The sequence below is a fragment of the Electrophorus electricus genome, chromosome 1 (assembly GCF_041902795.1).
Source record: "Electrophorus electricus isolate QZ-2024a chromosome 1, ASM4190279v1, whole genome shotgun sequence".
Taxonomy (NCBI): domain Eukaryota; kingdom Metazoa; phylum Chordata; class Actinopteri; order Gymnotiformes; family Gymnotidae; genus Electrophorus; species Electrophorus electricus.
In genome coordinates this window covers 31,578,508-31,598,553 of record NC_137497.1, presented here as the reverse complement: position 1 = coordinate 31,598,553, position 20,046 = coordinate 31,578,508, and the positions used below count along the sequence as shown (strand labels likewise).

At 42.9% G+C, this 20,046-nt stretch overlaps 1 protein-coding gene across 5 annotated transcripts in view; it reads left to right on the top strand.

Annotated features, from left to right (window-relative positions):
* adam22 (ADAM metallopeptidase domain 22) overlaps positions 1 to 20,003 on the top strand; it is a 67,928-nt gene extending 47,925 nt beyond the window's left edge. The window contains exons 11-31 of one of the 5 annotated variants that reach the window (XM_081715178.1): positions 554 to 723; positions 900 to 984; positions 1,080 to 1,170; positions 1,574 to 1,625; positions 6,522 to 6,621; positions 7,076 to 7,147; positions 7,322 to 7,414; positions 7,591 to 7,671; positions 7,831 to 7,881; positions 8,158 to 8,221; positions 8,310 to 8,415; positions 8,546 to 8,665; positions 8,974 to 9,142; positions 9,248 to 9,359; positions 11,078 to 11,168; positions 11,258 to 11,311; positions 11,547 to 11,732; positions 13,506 to 13,606; positions 13,704 to 13,770; positions 16,553 to 16,736; positions 17,091 to 20,003. In XM_081715178.1, coding sequence (XP_081571304.1) covers positions 554 to 723; positions 900 to 984; positions 1,080 to 1,170; positions 1,574 to 1,625; positions 6,522 to 6,621; positions 7,076 to 7,147; positions 7,322 to 7,414; positions 7,591 to 7,671; positions 7,831 to 7,881; positions 8,158 to 8,221; positions 8,310 to 8,415; positions 8,546 to 8,665; positions 8,974 to 9,142; positions 9,248 to 9,359; positions 11,078 to 11,168; positions 11,258 to 11,311; positions 11,547 to 11,732; positions 13,506 to 13,606; positions 13,704 to 13,770; positions 16,553 to 16,736 — 2,049 coding nt within the window. In that variant the 3' untranslated portion in view covers positions 17,091 to 20,003. Of the gene's footprint in view, positions 1 to 553; positions 724 to 899; positions 985 to 1,079; positions 1,171 to 1,573; positions 1,626 to 6,521; positions 6,622 to 7,075; positions 7,148 to 7,321; positions 7,415 to 7,590; positions 7,672 to 7,830; positions 7,882 to 8,157; positions 8,222 to 8,309; positions 8,416 to 8,545; positions 8,666 to 8,973; positions 9,143 to 9,247; positions 9,360 to 10,080; positions 10,599 to 11,077; positions 11,169 to 11,257; positions 11,312 to 11,546; positions 11,733 to 13,505; positions 13,607 to 13,703; positions 13,771 to 16,552; positions 16,737 to 17,090 lie in introns of those variants that run through there. The other 4 variants (XM_027009520.3, XM_027009522.3, XM_081715179.1 and 1 more) reach the window with 4 other exon arrangements.
* Positions 20,004 to 20,046: the final 43 nt, after the last annotated feature.

Below are 20,046 nucleotides of genomic sequence, written 5' to 3'. Positions count from 1 at the left end.
TTGTTGCTCAGTGCCTAAACACCACCCTCAAAATGAAGGCTTGAACAACAAACAAAAACAAATCCAGACTTGTGAATGTGATTTAGTTTTGTGGCTTAAGAGAAATTAGATCCTGTTTTACCTGATTATTGCCAAATAGACAGTATTTATGACAGACAGATACATTTCACTATAACACTACAAAAACAAAGGGTATTAATTCATTACAGACCTTAATGGCTCTCGGTCTTATGAATGTGGGTCACAACTTCAGTGGGGGATGACAGATTTTCTTGACAGAATGCTGATGTCATGTTGATCTCACCCAAGTCTTTTTGAAAAATATTAATATCTTATGGGAACAAGTTTGTGAAAGGAAGGATTAATACATAGATACATTACTTCCATGAGACAAAAAGGATTATCCTAGTGTTAATGGAGAGTTTTAAGTTTTTATTTTAGGATTAAGTGTAATCTGTGTGGAATACTAACCAAGAAAATGTATTTCTTTGTAATAGTACCTCAAACACTAATAGAATAACATTTCACATTTGACTATGGTTCACGTCCTCAGATCTTTAAAGAGCAACTGAACACTCGAATTGTCCTGGTTGCCATGGAAACATGGGCAGCAGACAACAGGTTCAATATAAATGATGATAACCCCATGATCACACTCCGAGAGTTCATGAAGTACAGAAGGGATTTCATCAAAGAGAGGAGTGACTCTGTCCATCTCTTTTCGTAAGTTTCTGCACGTGTGCTTACACACGTGTGCGCGCATACACACACACACACACACACACACACACACGCCCGCTCGACCGCATCACCTCTCATATGCCTATGCCTATTACCAGTCATTTGTTTGATGATCAAGTAAAAGGGCACGCCTAATGAATTCCCTTTTTTGTTTTCAGGGGCAACCGTTTCCATAGCAGCTGGGGAGGAGCCTCTTATATGGGAGGGGTCTGTTCATTGACTAAAGGGGGAGGAGTTAATGAGGTAACTGTTGAAGCACATGGCGCATGAGAATAATTGTGATTGTTGTATATTTGTAGTGTTTTTAAGTTCCCTTGTTTTGCCTTTTTGTTTCCCAGTATGGAAAAACAGAGGAGATGGCTATCACTCTAGCACAGTCACTTGGGCAAAATATTGGCATTTTTTCCGACAAGAAAAGGATTCTAAATGGTATGTTTTGTTCTGGATTTGGCTTTTTTTCCCCCTCATGACTCTTTACACTAGCTTTCAAAAAGAATTTCAAATCATATCCTGTTTTTGAGATATAGACCTGCATTCACATGCTCTTAGGGAGTTTCTCCTTGCCATTGTCGCCTTTGGCTTGCTCACAGGGGACTCGTAATGTTGCTTTGTGACAGCTATTATTAAAAGTGCAATATAAATCACTATGACTTGACTCACACATACATGCACATACACATGCACGGACACCCACACCCACCCACCGCCCACACCCACCCCCCGCCCACACACACACACACACACACACACACACACACACACACACACACACACACACACACACACACACACACACGTACGTTCCTCATGTAATGTCTCTGTAATTCCACAGGGGAGTGCAAGTGTGATGATAAGTGGACTGGCTGCATAATGGATGATGTTGGGTAAGTTTCTAATCAAACACATTTCCCAGTGTTCATACACACAAACACAAACGGACACACATACATGCGGATTCACACATTCGAGCATACATTACCTCAGGCACAACTTCTGTGACAGGCAATGAGTCTAGTTTTTGCTTATGTGTACTTTCCCAATCTAGTTCACTCTGGTCCCACTGAAAAATCACAGAAAGCTTCAAAAGCTCGGTAGTCTCAAATATGACTGTAAGTTTACAAATGTAACCATCTAGTGGCAGTAAATTAACAGGCCAGGTAGCACAGACACATTCTATGAGTGTAGCAGCACTTCTGCACTGTGTAACAGTTGGTCATTAAGCGAGTTTAAATTATTTTCTAAGGATTTAGAACCTTGAGTCACTTGTGACAATAAACTTGAACATGACGTCCCTGAGGAAGTGTTGGCTGCATTTTTTATTCTGTGTACATCTTTTCCTGAAGAGGCTACCATAGCTGTTTATACCAGTTTCTGTTTGTTAGGGAATCTGCTGTACTGTCCATATATTAACATTTACTATTCATAAGTTCTCAACTGTACAGAATAGCCAGCTAAAACATGAATTAGCAAACCAAAGTAGTTTTCATAAACATATTGAAAAACAGTCTACAGCAGCCTCTGTCATTTGACCTGTTCACACTACAGTGCGTAGTGACATAGTCTGTGTGAGCGTGTGTTTATGTCTGTGTGTGTGTGAGTATGTGTCTGTTTACTCGTCTCTTTTAATACCTTTTGCGATTCCCCTCAATCCCGAATGGGACAGCAGGTGAGCAGAAGCTTGGCCGTGACACGCTATTTACTCAACCAGTCAGCTGCTCGGGGAGGGCCGTCAGTCATCTCCGCCCTCTGCATTCCATCCAATAGCATTTTGGTCAAGCGCCTCAATGCTCTACCTCAACCAATATAGAGAGAGATGAGAAAGATACAGTCCACTTTTGGCCCTCTGTATTTTTCTCTGCGGTCTCTTTAAATTTGGGTCATGTCACCCTGTTCTTTTTGTTTCCTTTTTTTGTTTTTTGTTTTTGTTTTTTGCTGACAGCTCCTCATTTAATGAGTTGTAGCCATTGGGGATTTTGATAATGATTCCCTGCTCGGAGGTTTAAAATCATTTTCAATACATTGAAATGGTATGCAAAGTCATTCATATTCGAGAAAATATTCAAGCTGCCAAAGTTACATTTAGTATCCTCTGCCACAAAGCCCCTATTCATGAGTCGTGTCACACGTTATGGTATCCATGAGGATAACATTTCCTTGAAGACACAAAGTAGGTACTATAAGTTATTTATCATGGTTATGTATGATGGTTGTTTGGACTTAGTAGCCCTGAAGGTTTTTCACAAAATAAGCTAACTAAATTATCTGGGTAATTGCACTTGAGTAAACTGAATAAATCTTGAACCAGTAAACTTTTTACTGGGGCCCATATTTCAGACTGGGGGTGGGGGGGGGTCCTAGGTTTTCGCGTCACAATTATTTTCCTAAACTCAGAATTCTTGCTTTGTGACATGCTCTCCTGATCTCGAGGGAATTTCATATATGCAGCATCACCACTACTGAATCAGCGCTTTCCATTTTTGTACACATTTCCAGTGTGAGTCAGTAAATGTTCTTTAATCAAATAACCATGACAATGTGGTTGTCATTGGATTTACTGCAGTGTAAACTGCGCTGGACCCAGATGCTCATCTCCGAACCCATGACGGCTGGCAGCGTGACTAGGGGCTTGGTATCAGAGCACATTGGCTGAAATGTAGTAAAATGTGTCACTTAGTCTCTGTGTTTGCTGTGTGCTTAGCTTCTTAAGCGATACTTCTGCTCAGGGGTCTTACCCAAGTGGCACTGTGTAAAAACACTACATTCAGCATCCTTTTTGACATTTATTGTGTACATCCGATTTTGTTCTGCTTATTAACTGTCACTTGTGTCTGATCCTTAAACTAAAGTATTATGAACAGTACAGCCATAGTCTCTTTAAGATGCGCTGGCTGGGGTTAGTTATTTATCTCCCAATCAGGAGTTAAAGAGCCCTTCAAACTCAACCCACCTGGGGGATCCAAATTTTAGGCTTCTGAAGTTGAGAAAGTCTGATATCTCTCACACTTTTCCAAACAGGTCCCGGGGGTCTAGTCCATTCTTTCTTTACCATTTTTTCTGATCATCTCATCTGTGGAAGCCACAGAGTACCACCTCCCAAAAACACACACATATACACACGTAAAGTTTTAAAAAGAGCTTAAAACTTCAGGCTAATTTACCCAAATATCACTGGCATTCCAGAGATGCGTAATCTTTGATGAGCTGCCACTCCATTGATGGATGTTTTATTATTTGTGGGTTTTTTTGTTTGTTTGTTTGTTATTTTTATTACTGTTGCCTTAGTGCCTGCATGCGTGATCACACAGGAATCAGTTTGCGGGTGGGGGGCTAATTCGTTGCTGTTCGATCGTGTTCTGATGCTGTTAACTCTTGCGAAAACTTGCCTATGCGCAGGTATGAGTGCTCTCTTGCGATCGAGCAGGTAAGCAAGGTGGATTTTGTAACGCTGGTCGAGAAGTGGGGGGGCGGGGGGCTCCATTTCAAAAAGCCTTTATAGATGACATTAACCGCTGTAGCACCTGTAATCATTCCTGTGACTTACGGCTTGATCACGGTTGAAATTTGATCTGGAGATGTACACAAACACCATCTATAAGTGCCTCACTTGTTAGAAAAACTGTCGGAGTTTTATAGTTAAATGGCAATTCATTGTGGCTTTTTAAAATGTAAAGTTATTTTTAGATTGCTCAGTGAAACTGATCCTTTTTCTTAACTTGTATTTAAATTAATTGAAATCTTGCATTTTAAAAATTAATGTAAATTAGCCTTATAGTTAGCTAGGTTAGATTACCAAAGTCTTAGATCAGACTCGCTAGCTAGCGCGGACAGTTAGGCAGGAATTACTACCCAAGACACAAGTGCGTAAACTTGTCAAGTGTAATGTGAGTTTATATTTTCGCTAGCTCAATGCGACAGAATTACAACAGCTAACACTAACGCAAAAGGTTTCACACATTTGGCTAGCTAGGTTCGCTGATCTAATCTACCTTATAAAAACGACCATAAATTATATAGCTAACGTTCTGTGTAGGTAGCAACCAAGCTAACGTTACTCTATAAGCTAGCTGTCAGGCTAGCTAACGGTTAGCTAGCACGAGCTCAAACCTAGGCTTCACACCATCTAGTGTTGTAAGAAGTAGAATTGGACTTAACAAAAATACTGTGACAGGTCATACAATAGTCGAATCCCAAAACTATAAAAGGAGCAATAAGTAGTTTTCACCACCAAAAATGAGAAAACAATGTTTATGGAAGTTGTTCTTTTTTTTTTTTTTTTATGTTGTTATAAGTGCAGTTTACATGAGATAAAGAATCATATTGCTTTGTAGTCCTCAAATGAACCAGTTTATGCTCCACAGAACAGGTATGGAATGGCTGTGGTCGAATAGACTACTACATGTGTCCCAAATCAGTATGCCATGTCCAGTGTCCCAAGATACCTGGATGACTTACTACTTCTGCCAAATATTCCAGTACACATACCACATCCCGTCATGCAATGGTGGCGAAAAACCTTACATACGTTCACGTTAAATACATTCACATGACCTCATAGTATGGTTTGCGATTGTCGTATACTGAATACTATACTGCATGCAACTACGGGGACCTATGGAGGTATCCAGTATACAATATATACTGAGTGCAGTATACAGTAGGTCCCCAACATGAAGGCAGCCATGATTAAAATAGATATAGTTAGGAATATTTGAAACATCCAGGCCAGTAGGTGTCAGTATCATGGCTATTGTATAATGTGAAGAAGAACCATTGGAAAAATTACTTATTGCTCCTTTAATTCGTATGTTTCACTTGGCAAATATTTCCCTAATGTCAGTTACATATGACCATTGTAAACAATCACATCATTTCCTGGATCCATAGATGAGGCAGGTCTCAGAGGAGAGGTGGACAGAGAGATGAGATTTATGACCAGACACTTTTGGGTGGTGCAGTATCGCTCAGAGGGACGAGCAGTGTGCATTACTGCCTTGGCGTTCTGCCTCACAGTTGTCAAGCAAGTGTAAGTAGCAGGAGTAGGCTAGTCTGTTACGAGACTGAGCTTGACAACTGCTTCACTATTGCTGACCGCTTTGGAGACATGTAAATCCAGTAGTGCTGCATTAGAAATGCATCCTCATGTCTGATCCTATAGCTGAAGACAAAGACCAAGCTATGTGTATTTCAATGACTTCTCAGTCATGTGTGTTTCAATCCAGACGAGAAGTGACGTAGACCAGGGTGTTGGGCCTGATACTGCTCTGATTACTACTAATTGTTTACAGCTTTTTTTTTCTTCTGGTTCCAAAGTGGGTTTTTGTGTGTATTGGTGTTTGGGTCTTTTCCAAACTCATGCCCTTAGTATGTGATGCTGATGTTTGTAATCACGTAGCTATGACAACAGAAATCTCCAACTCCTGTTTGTCACATTGTATACATGCTGTACATGCTATACACCATGACTGATCTGAGATCAGTTACCTTAAGTTTAATTTTAGGTATGAATGTCTTCCAGGCCAGTCTTACTCAATGCCGAATGCATTCTGCATACACTCTCCAGAAACCCCAAAAGTTTGGTTATAAACTGAGGATAGCTACAGCATTCTGTATACACTATCATGAAGTGCGATAAGAATTACAGAGACTGTTCTCTGGGCTGTGAAGTAGTGAGTTGTGTGTTGGTAGTGGGATTCTAATGGAGGGGTTAGAGGGTTCTGTTGAAACTGCCGGAGGACTGTCAGGCATGTCCTAAGCTCTCGGGGTTTCTCTCTCTTCCACAGCTTCTACCTACCCAAGCGCTTTTCAGACTGCAATGTGGAGGAGTACCACAACTTCCTGAACAGTGGTGGCGGGGCATGTCTTTTCAACAAACCCTCCAAGGTGAGCCCTGTTCCCATTTTACTGCTCTCCCGCACTGCATGCACAAAGGCAGGCTCATGGCTAGACGATAAAGTTGTGCATTTTACCATTATTGTGAAATCGACTCCTACAGTACAGACATCATTTGCAGCTGAGCACTGTAATATGTAATGCGAAAGATTTGTTTCTAGCGTAAACCTCCTGACTAATCTGAGATGTTCCTGACAAATATTTGTGTTTTTTTGTTTTGCTTTGTTTTTTTACTTCCCCTTTTATTTTTACAAGAAGCATTCACATGCTCTAAAAATGATTATTGCAATCAGGCAATCAAATCAATTTAAGTAATCACCGCTGTATTATGCCACAAAACCATATCTTTGAACACAGCTTCATTATTTACTTTCTACATTTTCTGGCTTTGGTGCATTACTGTTGAGAACCCAGCATCTCATCACCCAAACGTCTCTCCCTGTAGCTGCTGGACCCTCCGGAGTGTGGGAATGGTTTTGTGGAGCCAGGAGAAGAGTGCGACTGTGGAAGTCCAGCGGTGAGGAGTTCTCTGAGGCTTCAACAAATCTTCATGTCTGTTTCAATTCCCTGCCTGTCCAAGAGAATCACAAAATAGCATATTTATTTCTCTCTTTCTCTCTCACGCTCTCTGTCTATCTGTCTCTCCCTTTTGTCTGTCTGTCTGTCTGTCTGTCTCTGTCTGTCTTCGCAGGAGTGTGCTCGAGAAGGGGATAACTGCTGTAAAAAGTGCTCTTTGACTCAAGGATCTAAATGCAGTAATGGCCTCTGCTGCAATAACTGTCAGGTATAAATGCTGAGCTACAAGTGATACAATAAACCTACTGATGAGTGTGTGTGTGTGTGTGTGTGTGTGTGTGTGTGTGTATACTTATGTATGTACAGGTGTTGGTGTGTGTGTGTGTGTGAGTCTGTATTTTGAAGGGTTCTGTGTGTTGATTATATTGTCTGTCCCACTTTTAGATGGAGTTTATGGGTGTGATCTGTAGAGAGGCAGTCAATGACTGTGATATACCAGAAAACTGCACAGGGAACTCCAGCCAGGTGATGGCGCGTTTGCATCTTGAATGTACCTTTAATTCAGCTAAGATGTCACAGCAAGCTGTCTGTTACTGTGAACTCACACCAGCTGTGTTATAATATGCTTTCGTGCTGTTATAGTGAGAGCTAAGCTATGAGGGTTTTTTCCTTTCCTTTTTTTAGTGCCCTCCCAATGTACACAAGATGGATGGCTACACTTGTGAAAAAGATCAGGTGATTTCATTGCATTTTGCTTAGTTGGTGATTACATTTGAGTAAAGGGCAGAGGAGTTCAGTCCAGTCCTTGGGCAATCCTAGCCGGTCCCGGTTTTTGTTCTGTTCCAGCTCCTCATGAAACCGGGCCTTCCAGTGCTACAGAGCTCTTAAGCAGCTGGCTAAGGAGTGGGCGGGGCCTGGACTCAATACCTCTGACGCAGGCAAAGTAGATGAAATAGATGAAAAAAAGAAGCCTTGTGTTTTATGGGCCTGTTTGCGTCTGTCTTTACCCAGGGACGGTGTTTTAATGGCAGATGCAAAACGAAAGACAGGCAGTGCAAATACATCTGGGGAGAGAGTAAGTGCCAGCCACGAGCAGTTAATTATAGCAGCTCCCTGGGCGAAGGCGCAACGTTGAAGTGACGCGCATTGTGACATTCTTCCAGAGGCAACGTCTGCAGACAAGTTCTGCTACGAGAAGCTCAACATCGAGGGGACGGAGAAAGGGAATTGTGGGAAGGACAAGGATACGTGGATTCAGTGCAAAAAGCAGTACGTCTGGATTCTGAGGGGGGTGTGGCTGTGTGCAGGAGAGGCATGTGATGAGTTTGTGTGTGTGTGTGTGTGTGTGTGTGTGTGTATGTGTGTGTGTGTGTGTGTGTGTGTTTGCGCGGGTTTGCAGGGATGTACAGTGCGGATACCTGCTGTGCTCGAACATCTCCCCTGCGCCCAGGCTTGGGGAGTTGCAGGGAGGCCTGACCTCCTTTTCTGTAGCTCAACATAGTGCTTCACTGGACTGCAGGTACACACATATACACACACACACAAACAAACAAACAGCCATGCCAAAACACACATGGATGTAACATAGATGTAATGCTCTGAAGACCATATTTGCCCTAATGAAGTGTTTTCCAGTCCTGGTGCACTAGACAGCTCGGTGTTTTCCTTGTGCACCCCATTCAGTTTATGGAGAGCTTGGTAATGAGCTTTTGAGCTGAATCAGGTGTGTTTGAGAAGGAAGCACTTAATATCCTACTTCAGGAACTGAATGGAGAGACTGTCCTGATCGGTGATTCTTTACTGATTGTGTGTGTGTGTGTGGGGTAGTGGAGGTCATGTGATGATCGATGGAGACACTGATCTGGGTTATGTGGAGGATGGCACAGCGTGCGGCACTGAACGCATCTGCTTCAGCCACAAATGCCTCCCAGTGCAGGAGTTTAACTTCAGCACCTGCCCTGGCACCAACGACAGGGTCATTTGCTCTGGACATGGGGTAAGTCTATGTGTGTGTGTGTGTGTGTGTGTGAGTTTACGTGTGTGACTGTGTGTGTGCCTCTAACAAATGCGTGTGTGTGTGTGTGTGTGTTGCTCATCACAGGTGTGCAGTAACGAGCTGAAGTGTGTGTGTTACCTGGGCTGGGCAGGGGAAGACTGCAACTCCACGTCTCCTCTCAGCTCTCTGGTGGTGGGGCCCACAGTCACTTCTTCAGGTGAGCATGTCAGAGGCGCCCCCATCTGGACTCGCAGTCCACTGCTTAAAATAGACCTCCAAACTGGCTTTATATAACACAGAGCAGCAGTGGGATCCTAACAATATGTTACATATAAGCTCTTCTTGGGTTGGGTTCAGTCCGTTTCGGTTCATTCAATTTTACGTCTGTCCGGGCAAATGTATTTGCTAATGTATTTACAAATTTTAGAATTGTCAGTTTATAATTGTTTCAAGTGCCTAATTTGCTCTGCTAAAAAGATCTTGAATTGGTGGATACAATCACTGCAGTACAGCGAAAAAAAAGTGCATTGAAAAGGTGCATTGGTTTGCTCTTTGTAAATACATTATTGAAAATAGAAATTCGGGAAAAAGATAAGAAGAATAAGAATGAGAATAAGAACAGCTTCACTGGTACTGATATCTGATCCTTTAGCTGCAGATAAGTGGAAAGTGGAGTGCAGTGATTTTCTGATATGCTTGACGGATAGCAACACTGTCAACCATTACTTACCTAAATCAGAGTGGAGATAGTGCGCTGTTTGTGCACCATGACCTGTACTGGGCATGCTCGGAGCACTTTCTCACCCCTCTTCTACTTCTAATTTGCATTTTCATGTTCAAACCGTGCGTGTCATGCAAATGTTCACATAGCCAAAAGGTTTTTCCGTTTGATTCTGTTTCTTTGCATTTGTTTTCACATGCTCATTCTTTGCTGGCAGGCTCATATCTTTCGTTGGAGTTTCAGTGAGGTCAGATTGGATGTTATTGGACTGTTATTGGATGTTGTCCCTTTTCCTCAACTTTCCACTTTCATTCTGTTCCTCTCCATTGTTCCATCTCTCCCGTCTCCCATTTCCAGAATACCCAGCTTTGTTTGAAGTGATTCTGTGTGTTTGGGAAGCGTTCTGTTGTGTTGTGATTTATCTTGTCCTATGCTGTTTCTTTCCTTGTCATTAGTTATTAAATAATTTTTTTGAATTATTACTTGTCCAATTTTTTTTTTCAAATTCTAATTGCTGAACCTGCGTTCATTTCATTATTGCAATTGATGCAGTATCTTTTAGTATAAAATCCAAATAAATGTATACCAGGACTAATTAAAACAAATTCTTCAAAATAATTGAATCACTTAAACCTTTTCTTCCCAGACTGTAGTAAATATACTCTTCTACATTCCAATACAGATTAAGGAGAGTTTGATCTAAATGTAAGTTGTTAAATAGAACATGTAAACTGCCCCCCCCCCCCATTAATCATTTGTGATTTAAGCATATATGGGTGACATGAAAATAAATAGCCAAATGATAAATTGAGGCTCCATCTTTCTTCCAATCCCAGTATGGAACACAGGCCTCCTGTGTTTTGCTTATGTAAATAATTCATGAGCTACTCAGTACAGATTTGAGAGTTTCACTTGCCCTATGCTCAGAGGAGGAAACGTTCAGCTTTTTTCACACAGAAGTGTTTTTTATTGTCGTTTGTAACATGCACACGTGCTCCTGTAGCTCACCTGGCGGAGCAGGTAGATTGAGGTGCTAACACCACCAAGGCATGTGCAATGAGTGCAAGTCCCTATGGATAAGGGTGACTCTGCCAAATGCTAGAAATGAACAAAACCTGCAGCTTGATCGTTAGCTTTAGCTTTAGCTCGAATGCATGCCTCTGTTCATCCCCAGCATGCCAAGGGTGTAAACTTGATCTCTGTTTCGCTGGCAGGCATCATCAGTACCAACATCATCATCGGCGCCATCGCTGGGTCTATTCTCGTCCTGGCTCTTATACTGGTCATCTCTGCATGGGGCTACAAGTCAGTGAGATACAGGCGCATACGCACACACACGCGCGCAACACACCCCTGAAATCCTGATTGGTATTTTCCTAATTTCTCATATGCAGAAACTACAGACAACGGCAGTACGCTGAATCCGAAGTCCATCGAAGATTCTGCCGGTTTGTTTTTTCTTCCCCTCATTCTCATCTTTTGTGTGTGCGTTGTTTGCGTATTGTTGCTGTGATTTGTAGGTTAATAACATATTATTAACTGCCAGTGGACTTATGAGAGCGTTTTTCCAGGTTATTAAATTATGAAGTTTTTTTTGGTGCACTCGCCAAACACGACTGTCCGAGTCAAACGTGGCTGTCCGTTCCACACATGACCTTTCACCCTGGTGCTCCACCTCCCTAGACAAATGCCACCAGGCGACTACGTGAAGAAGCCGGGCGATGTCGACTCGTTCTACAGCGATGTACCACAGGGCGTGAGCTCAAACTCGGGTGGCAGCTCCAAGAAGAGGTCCGCCTACCTGTCTCACCTGCAGATCTACACCTCCATCCCTTCCATCAGTCAAAACATCTCACTGTTCGGCTTCAGGTGTGCTCCTGTGCTCGGCCTTCCTTCACCCCATCCTCATCCTCAGCCTCGGTCAAGAGCCCACTAAAAATGACTTAAAAAAGGTCAAGAGACAAACTAGGCATGTGGGATGTTCAAAATAGTCTTGCCCAGTTTAGGGTGGTTCTTCCCAATTTAGTTGGTGCTTCCTAATTTATGGAGGTACATGCCAGTTTAGGGTGGTACTTGCCAGTTTAGGGTGGCGCTTCCTGGTTTAGGGAAGTGGTTTCTAATCCCAGTTCTGACTTTTGCACTTGGCCAACCCTAACACGTGTCAGACTGGTGATAAATAGCCATTGAATTGCATCAGCCGTGTTAGAGATGACAGAACTGTAGACCTGTTTAGATTTTCAGACCTCTGGCATGTAATAGAAGCGCATATGAAAATACCTATTTTAAGATAAGATAGAAAAAAATATTTCACCTAATCTGAATTACTTAGTCTTAAAAATAAGATCTTTAAGAGGTTAAAATTAAGCTCCTAAAGGCTTAATAAAGGTTCTAAGGTTAGACCTTCCAAAGACCTTCCAAAGCTGGGCTTACATTGTGCGAGATCAGTGGTCTTGTTTCGTGTCAGACTGTGATGATGCCAGTAAAATCTTGGCAGAATTTTATGTCAGACTGCAATATCATGAGTTTTTAAAATCAGACTGTATGATAACGATTCTCCAATGATAAATGTGCGATTAAAGGAAATGACTATGTCCAACATACGTCATCAGTGAGCGTGCTCCGGACTCTGGCTAGTATCCTAGTTCTTTGGCTACTTCTTTCCAGGCTAGGTCCTGTTTAACTCTGTCATGCTACAACTCTGATGAGATGTTGAAAAGGCATTTTCTCTGTAGCCACAATTCTACAAGCAGCTCTTCTTTCAACTTCCAGTGGTTTCATTTACGTTTCACCATGGCCAGTAGTTGTTCCGAGTTTCACGTCACCCGATGAAGTCCTTTCATTGGTGGCTTGTAGACGAGCCTCATAGGAGCGGTCATGCTCTGAAATTTTTATCTAAATTCTCTGACAATGCCAGAACTCAAAAGTCTTCCGTCTTTGGTCGCACTGGCAGCATTTCAACTGCTGCAGAGTACGTCACATTGCTCATTCTGTATCTACTGATCGCAACTCATGACCAAAGTTAATAACGCAATGTGCAGTTTGGCCAGTGACAACAGAATGGGACTGATTATCGCACAGTGTGAACCCGGCATACAACCTTAGTACATGTTACGGGAAATGAGTTTGTCATGTTACTCAGACACTCTGTCTGCTGCAACTGGTTTTCCACTTGTTGTTGGAATTGATGACTATGTCTTCTCTCTCTGTTACTGTAAGTCTCAGCACAGCAGGTTATATATCAGCTGAATGACAGTATGGCGACAGTAAGTAATGGTGGTTTTATCTCTCGAGCTGGAGGAGGCTTTCAGTCGCGCTGTTTTTACTTGTCATACGGTAAAGGGTTCATGTCCGCCTCTTGTGCTTCATCTCGTTTTCCTCTTCTCTTCCCATCCTGCTTTTCAGAGTGATGTGATGTCTGTCATTCACGCTGTCCGTGTCATTAACGCCATCTGTGTTGCTCACGTCATTCTCGCCATTTGTGTCATTCCTGCCACTTGCTGTTCTGATGTGTTTGTCATGTCTCATGATGACCCCATACAAACCGCAGAGCCAGGTTGAGTCTGGCGTGAGGTACGACTTATTGCTTAGTACTTATGTTCTAGGTTGCAACTGTGTTTCTGGGTTTGTTACTTTGGTGTAAAGGTCCAATGGATTGTCTCATTCCTGGAGTGAGAGAATCCCAGATGCCAAACACATTTCTGATATCTGTGAAAACGGACGGCCCAGGAGCAATTCATGGCAAGGTAATGCACAAACCTCGCGCTGTTACATAACTAGACCCTTCTTGGAAGTAACACATCTGTAAGACACGCATAACACACTTGTTGATTTCCTTTGCAGGGCATATTAGTGGCGGCCGTAAGAAGCTGAAAGGGAAGAAATTTCGCCCTCGTTCCAACTCCACGGAGTAAGTTATGGTAACATAAGTCGTGGTAACATCTACTTTGCCGCAGGACGCTCAGTTTCCATTGGCTGTAGTCCAATAGCGGCAGCTCTCACCTGACATGCTAGAGCTGTAGAAGTGCCAGTTTTGGGTTTGCATGCACACTGAGATGCGTGACTTTTTCCTTGAAAGATTCCATGCGGTTTATTTGCATGTGGCGAAATGACAGCACAGGTTCATATGGAACACATCCGGCACTGCAGCGCAGTGGTTCATGGACAGCTCACGTGCAGAGTGTCCGGCACTGCAGCGCAGTGGTTCATGGACAGCTCACGTGCAGAGTGTCCGGCTCTGCAGCGCAGTGGTTCATGGACAGCTCACGTGCGGCACTGCAGCGCAGTGGTTCATGGACAGCTCACGTGCAGAGTGTCCGGCTCTGCAGCGCAGTGGTTCATGGACAGCTCACGTGCAGAGTGTCCGGCGCTGCAGCGCAGTGGTTCATGGACCGCTCACGTGGAGAGTGTCCGGCGCTGCAGCGCAGTGCGCTATGCTTCTCATTTTATTGCTCTTATTCTTTGCAGCTGGAAGCACTGTAAATGCGACATGCCCATGTTTCACTGTAGGATTGGAACATGCAGTCTGGTCTCATACGCGCACCTCTTCCTTCCTTTCCCACTTGTAAACCATTTCACAATGCATGTTACACAATGGCAGGAAAAATCTGCTTTGAAAGAAATGCCACCGAAACCAAAATGCAACTGATCCTCCCTGTAAAACCACACATAGTGTAGGAGATGGCATTCAGACCCTTTATAATCAAACAAACGTCCCATGTAGTAGTCTAATGCTGTTCTCAGTTTAGTCATTTTAAGCACCACCTGTCATGAAATCATGTGGTTAAATTCCTTTTGCTTATCAGCAAATATTTAAATAGTTGACCTTATCTATTGAGTTATAACCTCTGCTATAAATGGTAATCAGTTCTGGTCACTTCAGTTTGTAAATTTGATTCATTACAGTAGATATTCAGTGCAGGTTTAAGGAAGATGTGATGGGTATCAGCTGTGTGCTATAATGCCTGTACGCTCTGGGTCCTAAAATACGCGAGCACGGTCTGCCCCACCGTCTGTCCCTCTCTCACTTGCATCTTGGTGGACCGTAAGGGAATTTCAGGTGCTCGGCTTGTTGACCAATTCCTTCTTTCTCTCCTTCTCCTCACCTGTTCCTTCTCCACGTTTTCTCTCTCACCTCCTCTCTCTCTCCTCCTGTACTCACCATCGCTCCTACCCCACCTCCTCCTGCAGGTATTTAACCCCTTGCTCCAAAACAGACTATTATGTAACTAAATGGGTCGAAGATGTGAATAAAAACACTGGGGGAGCCCATATTAGGTACTACCTCAGTTCCCTTCCCAGTCTTCCTCCTGCCATCATTTTCTATTTATTTATTTATTCATTCATATGTTTATTTACTCGTTCGTTTGTTGCCAGTTTCTGAACCTATGCTTTCCTGTAAAGGCCATCTTCTCATAACCACCTGAAGTAGTCTTGGCGTAAAGAACTTACAAGAGAAATCCAGATGGCTCAGAGGCTGTCCTTATGAAACTCGCAAAAGAAACCAATGAGTGTATGGATACAACCAGCAGACCTGTTAAGACTTTCTGAAGTACCAGTTAACCAGACAGTCTGTAAATACAGAGGATATACCAGCCTAAGAAACTTGTTTTTAGGTGACAGATCTATTGATATTTGGTTTTCTCAGTGGTTAACACAGGTGTGCAGAAATGGTGCTCTCTTGTAAACTAAATTCAAATCATCAGTCAGTTTCTCCACATCCATTCATTCTCCGCACGCATTCATTTACAGCAGTGCTGCACAGCAAACTAGTGAAATGCAACCTCTCAACGTACCCTCTCGATGCAGAGGGTGGTGCGTTTTGCGTTTGTGTCTCGGGTACAGCAAGGTGCTAGCAACACTGAGGTGATAAGTCCCATTCCCAGGGAGCACACATTCTGTTATACCGAGCATGAAAGACAAATGCTGAAGGTTTTGATGGCCATGCCTCACGCCGCAGTTTCAGTGTGCAAGTCACTGGAAAATCTGTAATACCACACATGCGTAAGTTATATTTGCAAGGGTTTTTTGCCATTGGTAATAAATGTGTTATTGGGATGCATCAGTATAGTCTTCAGTGGAAATAAACAACCATTTTAATATATGCTAATTATTGTAGTCAATTATGCTAATAAGTAAGCACTTTGGTATGTCTAACGTATGCTCATCCCACACCCGCCATCACCCAGCAGGTTTGTCTGATGTCCTGAGAGCATCTGGACATGTTATACAGAGTTACTCACGACAGCAGTGCGTCATCTGTCACTGGAGCTGGGCTCATCTGGTTTTGTATTTCTGCCTACTATCCACTTCGGCATTTTCTCTTGGCGAAACCTCTCTTCCGCTATTTTTGCATTTGTCTGTGTGTTTGTCTCATCTTTCATGACATCGTCATTGAGCAGCACCCGTACCATGTGGAGTGCTAACTAGTGTTGTCTGAAGCCTCCAAATACAGGGCCAGTGAGCTGTAGGACATAGTGACTCCATCATACTAAAGTCTACCAATAACAAGTGCAGTTATCTCATTTAAGACAATAATCTCATTTAAAACCTCTGGAAATTCTCCCTTAGACCTCATGGAGGGGTCAAAGGTGACAGCTCCTGGCCTGCCATATCTAGACTGAATGCTATACACTGGGTGAAATGTGATGGACGTAACACCGGGTTTGACCCCTGGTGACCTTTCCCCACAGGACGCTGTCACCGGCCAAGTCCCCCTCGTCCTCCACTGGTTCGATCGCTTCCAGCCGAAGATACCCTTACCCCATGCCCCCACTTCCGGACGAGGAGAGAAAGGCAAACAGACAGAGTGCCAGGGTGAGACTAAGCGATTTCTGTCAAAGGATGCTGGACTTACACTTTTTTAAAGAAACCTGAGTGAGTGTTTTCCACTAGAGGTCACTAGCGTTAGTGTCGGAGGAGCATGTTGTGTCTTGACCCGCTTAATGGTGGAACATTTTTCTCTCCGTTTAGTTTTTAGTTTACAAGATTGCTTCTCTCATAATGGACAAAAACTAGCAGGTGTCTTGCAGGTTCAAAGCAATGAGTCATGAATATCATGCTTGTTTTAATATCTTTTTTTTATATATATATAACATGACTTGAATTTTTAAGATTTTGGTCTTCCTTATGAAGAAATAAATTAGCTCTTGAAATACATTTTTAAAATAATTGTTAGATTATATGTACACTAATATTTACCTATATTTGTCTGTTTTAAATGTGTTTCAGCTGTGGGAGACATCGATATAAAGGCTCTCTGTGCAATTACTCTGCAATTCTCCTTAAGGACTACATTCTCCTCCACTTTTATATGAATGAGAAAAGTAAATCAAACAAGAAAAAAATGCAAAGTCAAAACAAAAAACTAACAAAAACAAAACAAAATGGAGAAGGGGTGAATTGAATTTAAGTCCTCCAAGACTAGTGTGTCCACCAGAGGGCGCCAGGGTGAAGTGTGGGTGCACCCCTGAGCTTTTGAAGAGCACAGCCGCCAGTCTCTCATCGTAGCGGTCCAAAATGGACTTGCTCAAAGAGGCGGAGCCGCCCACTGGTCCAGCCAATGCTGAGCGGAGGCCCAACGAAAGAGGCGGGCTGTCAGACTGCCTCTTGCTCACCCTTTTACTGCCCTCATTGCCAAGACATGGCCCTGCCCCTCTCTCTCCCCTCTACACCCTCCAACACCAATAATGTCTTGTGATTGGTGGTTCTGTTGCCATGGTGAGAGAAGGTCATCAAAACTGATGGATGTAACTCGTTTTTGAAAGCACGCGTTCACTATAGAAACCTCCACTGTATGCATGAGAATACATGTTTATCCACTCCTAGTGCTAAGGACGATGATGAAAATTAATATTTTAATGATCAGTAGCGCTAGGGGGCCGCATGTCTCAGAGGGCAAGTCTGTAGGCTGGTAGGAATAATTTCCCATTTTAAGGTTTCTCTCTTGATCTCATCATACGGTGCATTTAACACCTGACCCCATACAATCTCTTACTGTTATCCTGTTTATTTTCTCAGACATTTCTGTAAATATGTATAGTAATGTGTGATTGTTTTTGTGGGATTTTTTCCTTATTTTTTTTTTGGAACTTATAAAGTGTCTAGTCTAGAAGAAACCTTTGCCAGATCTTTGTCTGTTCTTTATGAATCGTGACCGTCTGTCCGTCACCTTTCCTCGTCATTCTTGTCGCCTCATGTCTGCATTCCTAACGCTCCAAAACTCCTCGTTTAATTTCTTCATCTGTTCTCAGATCAGTCATATTCTCTGTCCACGGCCCTATGTCTGTGTTCACTTGCTGTAGAATGCCTCTCCGATGCCACCTGTAGCAAGCCCACAAGGGTGAAGAATGCCGAGGCTTTAACAGGAACGCCAGTGGTTTCAACTGCTTGTTTTGACACAAAGCGCACCATGAATTTCTGTTATGAAGCATGAGGAAAATTATGAAAACATGTCAAACCCTGGTAGAGCAGCATCTCCTCCTCTCATCCAAACTGGAGGGTCTGCGAATGTAAAACACGCTACAGCTGTCTCGTCACGTCCCTCAGGTCCTTCGGACTGATTTGAGCCAAGTTTGTTGCATTATACAGAAGTGCGGGCCCTCAGCGTCCGTAGCGTCAGTCTCTTGCGCAGCTTTTTGGAGCGGAAATGCTTGCCATCCGTTTACAACATAGAAGAAAGCCTTGCGAGGTTCCCTTGGGAATGACATTTCGACAGCCACCGAGATCCATAAATTAACCTGAGCAAGACTCCGTCACGGCAGTCAGTGTTAAAGTAGTAGTGCGTGAGAAGGCCCAGTAGCTGGCCTCCAACTGTAAATAGCGTTTCTGTTCACTAAAGCCTGCTGTGTCTGTATTCTGAAGATGCATTTTTCAGTGTGGGCGCTAAGTCACGTTAACGCCGTATGCACTCGGACTTTACTTGCAACCAGCGTTGCCCAAACATAAGAAGTATTTCTAAAGTACCTTTGTATCTTTCTTTTTCACCCCTGTATTCTTGTATGTAAACATTTACTCCCAGCAGAAATTAAGTGCATTATGATTATGACTATTACAATAGTTCTTTGTGTAATCTGAGATTTAGCAAAGATTTTTTTTGATGTATTATTTTGTGAAGACTTGCCTTTTTTTCCACCATGGGAATAACAATGTGGTCATGATGCCCTGCGTTTCTATTTGCAGTCTGTGTGGAAATATGATTTTGATGCTCATTCTCTCTCACACTCACACACATGCTTGGTCTTGCTGAAGGCTGAATCCAAAAGCACCCAAACATCCCAAGCAATACTTTCAGCAACTCATGGTCCTTTAAAACACCACCGCTACTGTCCCCTGCCAGTGCACCCACTATACATCCACTCCAATTGTCAGCAATAAAAAACATTTTAAAAGGCCCACAAAAACAAACAAAAAATTCAATGAAAGGGAAAACACGCTGTTTGGCTTCTCAGAGTACTCATTTTGCATCACTGGCTAGGAGATGCCAAGCAAACACTCTTGAATGTAATTTAAGATAACGAGTTCAGTATGGCAGGCCTCAAAGTGATTGCAGCCTAAAAAATAAGCCACCCTCCTGTAGGCCACAACCGTCTCCATGTGGAGACACACCACCACATACCTGGGTTGTCCAACTCCGGTCCTGGACGGCCAGCATCCTACCCAATTAAGTGCTCTGCCCATTTTACACCTGGTTAAGCTGGCAAAGAACTGATGAGTTGAATGAAGTGTATTTGAGTAGAGAGATCACTGAACTGTGCTGACTGCTGACACCCCTGACACTTACCGTCTGATGTGTAGGGCACGTCTTTGGTAAGTGACCGGTATTCTAACAATAAATACAACTTCAGGGTCGTTTTGATTGGAGAATGAGAATCAGTTTCATCAGCTGTACAGTCTTTGTAGTGGACGTTCAATTCAGGAGACTTCATAAATGCCTTACGTTGGTTTCCCCACTCCAGACTGTCATGTGTTTTGTTTTTACCAACGACGCTGCTGTTTCCTCACATGGCTTTTTTAATTTCATGGTATGCTGTATATGCTGTATATAACCATTACAAATGGTTAAGGCCCATGTTTTTTGTTTCTTACAGTTATTACTCAGTATTGTAATATATTTAATACAAAATAAAACTTTCATTGACATGACATCAGTGTGTGTACTGAATGGACCAAATGTATTTAGTCTTAC